The sequence below is a fragment of the Littorina saxatilis genome, linkage group LG3 (genome assembly GCF_037325665.1).
Source record: "Littorina saxatilis isolate snail1 linkage group LG3, US_GU_Lsax_2.0, whole genome shotgun sequence".
In the NCBI taxonomy this organism is placed as follows: domain Eukaryota; kingdom Metazoa; phylum Mollusca; class Gastropoda; order Littorinimorpha; family Littorinidae; genus Littorina; species Littorina saxatilis.
Window position 1 is genome coordinate 5,444,682 of NC_090247.1, and position 10,989 is coordinate 5,455,670.

At 38.4% G+C, this 10,989-nt stretch overlaps 2 protein-coding genes and 1 long non-coding RNA gene across 5 annotated transcripts in view; 2 read left to right on the plus strand and 1 right to left on the minus strand.

Annotated features, from left to right (window-relative positions):
• Positions 1 to 8,305, plus strand: part of LOC138961438 (serine-rich adhesin for platelets-like) — a 101,840-nt gene extending 93,535 nt beyond the window's left edge. For all 3 annotated transcript variants that reach the window (XM_070333085.1, XM_070333087.1, XM_070333086.1), the window contains one exon: positions 5,367 to 8,305. In XM_070333085.1, coding sequence (XP_070189186.1) covers positions 5,367 to 5,430 — 64 coding nt within the window. In that variant the 3' untranslated portion in view covers positions 5,431 to 8,305. The remainder of the gene's footprint in view (positions 1 to 5,366) is intronic.
• On the minus strand, positions 1,758 to 4,704 carry LOC138961437 (uncharacterized). Its single transcript, XR_011454184.1, has 2 exons — positions 3,971 to 4,704; positions 1,758 to 2,573 (listed from the first exon to the last, which is right to left on the minus strand). It is a non-coding gene; the product is annotated as an uncharacterized lncRNA (long non-coding RNA).
• A 2,506-nt stretch (positions 8,306 to 10,811) lies between the features above and the next one.
• The window catches only part of LOC138960831 (uncharacterized), a 21,778-nt gene continuing 21,600 nt past the window's right edge, over positions 10,812 to 10,989 (plus strand). The window contains exon 1 of the mRNA XM_070332478.1: positions 10,812 to 10,989. This exon is cut by the window's right edge and continues 280 nt beyond it. The gene's annotated coding sequence lies outside the window, so the exon portion shown is untranslated.

Below are 10,989 nucleotides of genomic sequence, written 5' to 3' on the forward strand. Positions count from 1 at the left end.
CTCTATCCCATGTACACAGACGGTGGGGCCTCCAGTGTACAACCCTTCATGTAAACATTCTTTGTTCAGACTCAATTTTCTTAGTTTTGGTTACAACATCTTTATATTTTCCTTTGGATTTTAGTATCCTCTCCCAACAAAACCTAATTTTGTGAGATTTTGTAGGTCTTTTGATAGAGGGATACAATTGTTTGTGTTTCTCTGCTTACTGTTTTGTAGTTCATTTCCTCAAAAATATATGCTTTGATTTTTGCTCTTGTCAGATTAGTTGTTAAGAGTTATTTTAATTCAAGGACATGTTATAGTCCAACTGCAAAATACTGAATAAGTTATTGATAGAGCTGAACAATGGTTTTCAACTGTTTACAAATTAAGTTGTTCTCTTTGTTACAACTCTGGTCATCTTGAGATTGAAGAAAAAAAGACTTGATTGAGCTTATAGTCTCCATTAGACTGTTCATCTTCTCATTATTTATTTATTGTTTTGTTTGTCCACTTCTGAGACCATTAGTGACAGTTTTGCTTTATCAATAATGCAGATCGAGTTTCATAAATAAATAACCTTTATTGTTTGTTGATTCTTGATTTTGGAAAGCTTATAGGTAAAGTGGACCCCCCCCCCCCCCCCCCCCCCCTCAAGTTCATCCAATTTAAGACTTCCCCCTTACATTTAAGACCTTGCTTTTTCAGATGCTATGATTATAACCTGTGTAAATGTAGCTCCATTTCAAGACTTCCCTTACCGAAATCTAGTATACCACAAATGTGCTACATGTAGTGCATAATTAGTACACTGTGGTACGTGCTAGAAATGTGCCAAATTGGAACCATGGACTTAGAAAAAAAAATAGACAAATGCAGTATACCACAAATGTGCTACGCCTGGTACATTTCTAGCATGCGCTACAAATGTGCCACAAAGGTTCCAATTTGGCACATTTGTGGTACATAAGCTAGAAATGTACTACAAAACTGCAAACCGGCTTCTGGATTAGCACATTCCTAGCACGTGCCACAAATGTGCTACGCCTGGTACATTTCTAGCATGCGCTACAAATGTGCCACAAAGGTTCCAATTTGGCACATTTGTGGTACATAAGCTAGAAATGTACTACAAAACTGCAAACCGGCTTCTGGATTAGCACATTCCTAGCACGTGCCACAAATGTGCTACGCCTGGTACATTTCTAGCATGCGCTACAAATGTGCCACGAAAGTTCCAATTTGGCACATTTGTGGTACATGAGCTAGAAATGTACTACAAAACTGCAAACCTGCTACTGGATTAGCAAATTTCTAGCATGTGCAACAAATGTGCTACGCCTGGTACATTACTAGCACGTGCCACAAATGTGCTACCAAACTTAACCTGCTATTGGATTAGCACATTTCTAGCACGTGCCACAAATGTGCTATGCCTGGTACATTTCTAGCACATTTGGCACATTAAAAACTGAATTGTAGCTTATACTTATTGTATTTTTTATTAATAGTAATATTGTGCTATAATTTATAAATCCAATTGTACTTGTAGGTTTGCTGTTTTGTGGTACATTTCTAGCGCACACCAGCAGCAGCTATTCGAGCAATAAACCGGGTGAAAAATGCACATATTAGCACATTATTGGCATATTAATAGTACACTTATCGGCACACTGACCTAAAATCCAATTCACAAAATTATGGTATTGTTCAAATCACTTCAATTGATTCACACACATACATTATATGCAAAAACAGAAAACCCAAAATAGATGTAGAAAGAATAAACCGCTTTTATTGAATGAATATGGAATGTCAGTAAGTAGTAACACACACTGACCTGCACAGACCTAGATCCTTATGGAAAATGAATGTCATTTACACATTACACCTACCTAGATTCTCATTGAAAATAAATTTCAGTTCCACGTGTTATTGTTTTGGAATTTGAGGTCAGTTGGGTAAGTGACACTTTACGGAGAAAACTTGAACTTCGCTGCCCCCGTTTTGTGACGATCAAGATTTCAAAGCTTCTGTAGTTAACCTTCAACGTACTTTGTGGGTTGAGGACGACCCAGAGCCTCACACAATCGACTTTATCTCTGAAACTTTTTGGAGTTTTTAATTGAGACTTCATGCAATCTCTAATCACCATACGACCTTTCCATTGCCCATTTTTTGAAAGATTATCTTTGTGAACAAACAAATAAACGATAACGTATAGAACTACACAGTCAGGATGATGTGGGTGGTGGACGACCCATATGGAATTACGTAATGAATGTTACGTTGTTTATCCTTATTCGGATGACGTGGGTCGTGTACGACCCATACTCTGCAAAGAGGCGTAAAAATGTTTATTCCTATCCGGATGGCGTGGATCGTGTACAACCCATAACTTTTTACGTTGAATCCTTTGGAAAGTGTGGGTCATGTCATCCGGACTGTGAAGTGTGGGTCGTGTCATCCGGACTGTGTAGTCCAACGCTTGATCCGGTGAAGGTTAAAAAGAGAGTCAGAATGCCCGGGTCTTGATCCATGTCATTGATGCAGAAAAAGGCAGCTCACATGGGACTGCAGGCATGCATCAACTGCAAACACAAATAATATTCATATTAAAGATGACTTACTTATGCACTTTAAATAATTTATTAACGGTCGAGAAAAAACATAATTTGGATTTCTGTTTCAAGTGTTTGTTGGATTCTTCCATTCCTCCTTGGGTCTTGCAGACTTGAAAGTTGACAAGAAAAGCTACTCTTCACTGTGCACATGTATCCAGGGAATACTTGAAAAAAACAGCATAGTAGTTATTATTACTGTTGTCTAATACAGTAATACTATTACTAGTAACTTAATTTACAATTCAACATTTGATATTTTTTAATTTAATTTTGAAATTGAAGAGAAACAATTAGATAAACTTGCTAATTTTCAAATACTAAATGTATGGAAGGAAATAATTGGTTGGCAATATTACAAATGACGAACGCAAGCACTCTTCGTGGATGCAAGTGAGCTATAAACAGACCTGTTTACCCTTACGATTTTGGCGTAATTTATTGCGATTTTCTGCAAAAAATACGCCATTCCGCTATCCGTGTCAAGACTACAATTTTCATAAATAAAAAAAAATGTAAAAAAAAAAAAAAAAAATTTGTTTTCTTTTTTCTATCAATTCACATGTTTGGCATTGTTTTTTTCAATGGCAAAATGGGGTGAAAAAGCACAGGACTGACCAGAGATCATGTCTGTCTGATGAGACGCTGGAGAGCCTTATTCTAGTGGTGAAGTCTCGCCCTCACTCATTCGGCAAGTGGAAGTACAGTAGAGAAGCGCTTGACTCACTGAAAAAGGCCTACTAGTAGTACTACGAGCAAAAGAAAAAGAATCAGTGATGCATGTGCTTTTGATGTGATCTTCTTTGAAATTATGATGACTACAAAAACTGACTGATGTATTTTCTTTGTGAATGAAGGATATATGTGCATGATTGCGTTTCGCAGACACAGTTGTCATGTGCGTTGTAATTGGTGACGAATGCTGGATGATTACTATTTTTGTGCCAGGATTACTATTTTGGGGGCTGAGCATTACTCCAAAACACTTATGGGGGTAAACAGGTCTGTATAAAGTATAATGAATGTCCATGGCCGATGACTCAGTCATAACTAAAGTGCTCAATTCAAACTCAAAGCTAAGTTCTGTTCTACTACTACTTCTAGTGGCACTGGTAATAATAGTACTAGTAGTACTGCAAAATGTGAAGATGTGTCTGTAACAGTAACTTGAGTAAGTGAAAGTTTGAAAAGAGTGTATATTTGTTTGTCTTCGTGCCATACTACCAATTAAGTACCAGTCATCTGACAGAGTCACTGTGTCTATGATTTGAACTTCACTTTTCAGTCACTCTCAACTCACTGGGTCAGCACAATAGCTACACTAAAAGTTAAAATACCACTGTATCAAAACAATCTACACAACTTACCAACTATAGAGTGAAGAAAGTGAGACAGAGTCAGTAACTCATTGCGATTCGGGTGGAGGCAGAGTGGATGTTTCGTTTCTGACTTAGCAAGTAGACGTGTCACTGTCACTGTCAGCCATGGTTCTCCAAGTTGTCAAAGGACCGGCTTGCTCTTCGCATGGAAGTAGTTGTGGATTTCAACATAGCAACAATATTGTAGACTTTGATCCCACACTTAGATATCCAGTTCAAAAGCTTCGTTCATGATGCATTCCTGGGAAAATATCCACTCTGAACACAGCACTGTTTCAGTGTTTGAATCACATGGCAGTTTCGTGGGGTAGATTCAAAATGGCGGTGTATTTTGTCTCCTTTCATTTGATTGGGCGATATTTTTAGAAGTAGCCACTCACGTACGCGAAGCGACACAATACATGATCAAATACAGCTTACTTGAAACAAGAAAAAGTGAGAAGCTTGTGCATACCATGCAGACAAGAGAAAGCTGACTGCCTATTGTTTTCTCTTCTTATTCCACATTGACTTCCTTAAAAGTTTAAGTCCAAAATGCTTTCTCATAGTGACCTTCTCCATTTAAAATCTTGAAGGAACTTACAAGTACAATTATACTCTTTTTTTGTAATTTCTTATAATTTTGTTTATTTTTCACAAAAGCTATCTAGATGTGTGGATTTTGTATCAATGAGTATACAATTTAATACATTATGCTAATCTTTTATAAAGCTGATTTTGTGTGAAATTATGTGTTTATACATTTTAACCATGAATCCCAGTGTTTTTACCCTGTATCCTATTTTTTTTGTACTTAATTTTTACTGTGACAGTTTCTTTAGTTTATGCAAAATTCTGCTAAGTCCAAGATTGGCATATTTGTAGCATACTGTGAAAAAAACTAAGTCTTTACTAGCACACAAAAATGACAAAGTATTTCATTGGCATATTTGTAGCACACAAGAAAATAGCTAAGTCCATGATTGGCACATTTGTAGCACATAATAAAATAACTAAGTCTGTGATTGGCACATTTCTAGCGCGTAAGAAAATAACTAAGTCCATGATTGGCACATTTCTAGCACATGCAAAGAGCACACAGTTGTTCGTTAGCACATTTCTGGTATAGAATAAAATGACAAAGTCCATGATTGGCACATTTCTAGCATAGGATTGAAACCTGTAGCACATTTTGTGGTATACCACAAATGTACCAATGGTTGTTCGTGGCACATTTGTAGTATACAATTGGTACATTTAGTACATTTTTAGCATAGGATTAGCACAGAATTGGTATACCAATAATGTGCTAAAAACTGTAGGGGTTTCTCCTGTTTAAGACCGGGTTTTCTCACATTTTTGGAGACTAACATATTTTTATGTTCTTTCTTTTTAATGTGTGCAGCAAACCCAGCAAGGGAGTGTTTGTGGCTTTCAACAAGGTAGTCATGGCGTGGGCTCCCAACTGAAGACAGCTTTTCTTCTGGCCTGAATACTTCCGATTCATGATGCTTCTGCATGAACTTCAAACTAGTGTAAAAAGGGAGATAACAACCACGAAAACAGATGTGAATCATAGCCTTGTACATTGCCTTGGTAGATCATTGGTAGAAGCATATACTGTAACCATGACACCTGTTTTCATGGTGTTATTGATTCAGATTTTAACAATTCTAGACGTGTGTTAGTTGACCGGTAACGCTGTATGCAAGAGATTTCGCGGAGGCATGCATGTATTTATTGTTGGTTGATGTTTATGTCATTAAAACTGAGATAAATTAGAGATAATAAATTACTGTAGAAATGCCCTTTGCACCTGTTAAAGTTCTAATTCTGCTGATTTGTGATTATTAATGCACATTGTTTTACTTTAAAAAGTGTGACCAAACTTAAAATGTGACCGGTATTTTTATGTTGTACATTAACCTATATGGGCTAATTTACTATTTTAATACATGCTTTTGAAGATGTATTACCCTATTTTCAAAGTATTTTTAGCATAATTTATGTTAAAACTCATCTTTTTTTAGCATCAAGCTTTTCATTATTTGAAGAGCAGGGCTGAGTGTCTACGCAAACATTAGTTTGGTGTAGCTGACTAACTCGGATCAACTGATGTGATTCTAGTTTGCATGATGCAACATTATTGGATTTTGTACTGTACTTAATGATATAATTTGTATCTTTTTGTTGCCTTAATAATAGACTTATGTGCCTGGATGCATTATGAATTTAATTGAAAAATGTACATGCTTGTGTAAATAGATGACTTATGGAAATAACAGGTTTTTATGGGTTGTGAAAGAGTTGCTTTTTCTTGGAAACATTGGGGCAAGCTACAAGTGATGTTGTCTCCAAGTGTGGTCGCTTGATTTGTGCGACGCGATCATATCAGCAATGCCGATTGTGAGGTCCGATGTGCAGATTGTCAAACAAACAAAAAAGTGTTCTAATATTGTAGCTTTCCTCAATGTAACTATGAAAAAAGCAAGGACCAATCAGGGAGAGAAACTCTTTCACAAGCCATAAAAACTTAACTGAGTTTTTACACCGGACATCCTCTATTTCTTAATTTTGTTCTAGCCTGCCTGAGATGTTTATATCATATTTTGTCATATTTACATTCCGCTTATCACTGATTTTTGAGAACTGCATGAGCTGAACTTGTTTAATTGTCAAGAAGGCAAGTTTTTATTTATTTTGTTGTTGTTGAAAGGTTATATCTGTTCATATTAACATTGCTTTCACTGTATGTGCATTTTTATTACCCTTTTGGTGCATATTTTTATATGTTTAAGGTTAGTTTAGTTTCAGGGTTTACTGATATATTTGTCACTTTAAAAAAAAATAATATATCTATTTCTATTTACTTTACGGCAACCCAGTGTCCGTCCAAGTCGAATTGTTTCTTTCACTGGGTTGATCAAAGCACTACTGTGATTAAAATGTATCATAATATTTGCACCAATAACCAGTGATATACTTTTGTAATGAATTAATTATTCATTCTGAATATTTTGAAGATGTAATTGAGATATATTTGTTTCTTTTGGTGTCTGATTCATGTGTAATGTGATTGCCAAGGTAACGGAGATACAGTTGAACCTGTCTATAACGACCACAAAAGAGACAGAGGAGAAGTGAATTTTACAGAAAAAAACCTCATTGTAGATCCTTTTGGGACGTACTCCCCGCGGGTTAGGGGGAAGAAATTACCCGATGCTCCCCAGCATGTCGTAAGAGGCGACTAACGGATTCTGTTTCTCCTTTTACCCTTGTTAAGTGTTTCTTGTATAGAATATAGTCAATTTTTGTAAAGATTTTAGTCAAGCAGTATGTAAGAAATGTTAAGTCCTTTGTACTGGAAACTTGCATTCTCCCAGTAAGGTAATACATTGTACTACGTTGCAAGCCCCTGGAGCAAATTTTTGATTAGTGCTTTTGTGAACAAGAAACAATTGACAAGTGGCTCTATCCCATCTCCCCCCTTTCCCCGTCGCGATGTAACCTTGAATGGTTGAAAACAACATTAAACACCAAATACAGAAAGAAAGAAGTGGTTGTCAGGACAGGTTCGACTTTTTTCTCTTTTTGTGTCGAAGCATGGAAAAGTCAATTTTTTCTTCTTCTTCATCGTTCGCTCAGACTGTCTGTCATGTGAGCGTAGATGCGTTGTGCTGCCGTTACGCGCCTGACAAGTCAGGCCCAGCACATCCGACTTCAGCTTGTTTTTATATCAGAGTGTTCGCTCTCCTAGAAAAGTCAATTGAAACATGACTTATACAGTGTGTGAATGCTTGCCCCTTTATGTTCCAGAAGGATGTGCTTGTAGAAAATAGTTGTGTGTGAATAGACAATGTTTGGAAATCCTTCAAAATTGTGTGGAATGTGGAAGAGTTGCTTATCCTTGTTTCCATAGAAACACTGAGGCAAGCCCACAATATGTGTATCGTGCCTCAGTGTTTTTGTTGAAAAACAAGAAAAAGTAGGCAAAGCAACTATTCCACAGCCCATTAAAACCTAACTGAGCTACGTGTATTTCCAAAGTTTGTCTATCATAGTGATCAGTTCAAGGATGACTGACTTTTTTGTTACCTTTTGTATGGAATCTGTGTAATCGTGTGTTTTTGATACAATACAGTTTTCTTCCGTCCTTCTTATTTTCACAGTCTTAATTTATAAGATTTTCCAGACCATGTGTATTAATTGTTGGCTGTATTTCTTTTTCTGCCAGCTTGACACAGTATTTTGAGAAAGTGATGTTTGAATGAACTGAGACATTTTCTTGGTTTCAAGTCTGTTTTTAAAAATGTGTGAGTATACAAATACAGCCATTTTTTTTAAGCAGCATTGTTTGTTTTTTATGTGTGTGGGTGTGTTGTGTGTGTGTGTGTGTGTGTTGTGTGTGTTTGTGTGTGTGTGTGTGTGTGTGTGTTGTGTGTGTGTGTGTGTTGTGTGTGTGTGTGTGTGTGTGTGTGTGTGGTTTCGGTTGTGTGAAGTGAGTTTTGTTTGAAACAATTTCATAAATTGTAGTTAATGACACAATAATCGCTGGCATTGCAACCATGTGAATGCCTGTGTTTGCACAAGTACACACTCACACACGCACAGATATATGCATACATTGGCAGGCAGAGACAAACATACGTGTGAATGCAAACACACACTCTTATGTGCATGCACAGAACTATTATGCACGCACACACACGCTCAAAAATGCATGCGCACACACACACAAACACAGAAAAAAAAACCCGCAGTGGGGCACTGCGGTTATGAAATTAAAGGCCCCTCCTGTTTTTGGAACCGCAGGAGCTTTCTAGTTTGCTGTTGGGTAGATTTTTGGTTCCTCTTTCCTGTCATGCTCTCTTTTTCTTCATGAATTATTTTCTTTTTTCTGCCTTCTTGCTCATTCACCTGTATTTTTTCCAAAAATCTCTTCTCTTGCCGCTTGTCTCGCGATTCATGTATAGTTTAATCTGTTAGTGTTCTGATGTAAGTCCAGCAGTAGATAGGTTAAGCCTATTTTAACATACTGGAAACTGGTAATCTTCCAGTAGGTATTAATTTAGTTTTACTAAAGCCTGCTGGGACACAAGTAATGGGTTAGTGCATTTGTAAACAGGAATCGCTTGACAAGTGGCCCCCTTCATCCCCCCCTTCCTCGTCCTGATATGGCTCTGCGTAGTCGGCTGGACGTTAAGCAACAAATAAACAAACAAACAAACAAACAAACAAACAGAAAAAAACATAACAGAAAACACATTCACACAAAAACACCCACGCACACACACACACCTGTAATAAAACAAAACCACGGCTGAATTACGCATTTTTGCATCAATGAGGTACTTAATGCTTATTTTCCTCCAGATAGATGCCATCAGGGCAGCCATCACAGGTCTGTCCAGACTTTTACAACTTGAACACATGCCTCTATTCAACAGCCTGGCCAGTTTGGGCTGAGGGAGACTTTATTATTTATACAAATTTGGCAATTTACACCATTGTGACGTTAATTCAGGGGGGGGGGGGGGGAGAGGGAAGGGGAGATCTCAGGGTATGGATTCAAGTAGAAAAATACTCTCAATTTGTGTTAGAAAAAAGACACTCAGATTGCTTCCAAAGTTATACCATAAGGTTCTGCGTTGCAAATATATATAAGTGTATCCCGCGGGAGGACTGCCTTCACTTCGCAACAGTTAAGTGTTTTCAAACCTTATTAAATGTCGTAGAATATATAGGCAAGGGAAGCTACAGCACTCTTTGTGAGGTTTTGGTTTGGATTACTTCCACTGAGTAACTTCCCTTGTTTGTGTACGTGACACTGATCTTATTTTCAGATCAGTAGTAGGTGATGCTTGTTGCTAAGCCGCCGCGTGATAGAGGACGCTAGTCGTCATGCCGCCAGCGTCTTGGAAGCAACATGAGGGCCTTTTTTTCTGAGGATATTATCCCTTTAAGTTTAATTTTCTTCTAAGTTTAGTGAATCGTACGATGGGCTTGCACGAATGTCACGTCTTGGACTGACTAATTAATTTTGGTGTTGAAGTAAAAGTATAATCTGACAACACAGTGATCTATGTTAAAACTGCAGAACGACTTGACATGCGACTGATCCTGCGAGGGACGGTTGAACAAATAAATTACACGTGGCAGATGAAGGTAAAGATGACAGCAACGAGAGCCGGATACCGACATTCCTCAGTCAGTCCTCAGTGTCACCTTCCCTGACTCGACACGTGCTTCAGAGATCGATCAATTCCTCCCCCCCCCCCCCCCCCCCCGTCCCCCACCACCAACAATCCTCCGCAATCCCCATTCTCACCTCCTTTCAATGTATCCTTCCCTTCCATAGCCGCATACTACCCGTCTACCAGTCTACATTGGCCTATTGTATAGGCCAATATAGTGGTCCTGACAGTCCCCCGAAAGCGGCGTATGGCTGCCTGAATGGCGGGGTAAAAACGGTCATACACGTAAAAACCCACTCGTGCAAAAACGTGGGAGCGTCAGTTCACGAACGAAAAAGAAGAAGATGAGAGTCCTGAGAGGACGTAAAAATCATTTAGTCAGTCAGTGTATCCTTCCCAGAACAGCTGAAACCACAGCAAAGGAAAACAAAGTTCTGGCTCAGTGATGAAAACCACTGCGCCACGTCAGTGGCTTTTCTTGGTGCCAGAGCGGACGGTATATATACTTAATAATGAAACGATCGATCTTTCTACTGTAGGCGACTCGGCCTCGCCTCGCCTCGCCTCACCTTTACCAACACAAGCGTGTGCGTGAGGTGACTGTGAGTGTGTGTGCTGTCTCTGTAAGATCGGCCCAAGTCACATGTATACATACACACACAGTGCAGACCTATACGATTGGAACGAAGGAATGCCGCGACAGACGGAGCAGAAGAAAAGCGTAAGGCAAAGTGCTTACCTCGTACGGTACATAGAGGATAATACGCAAGCCGTGTGAAGTTCGTCGATGTGTGCTTATATATATATAATATGTGCCTCAAAGGATTCCGTTGC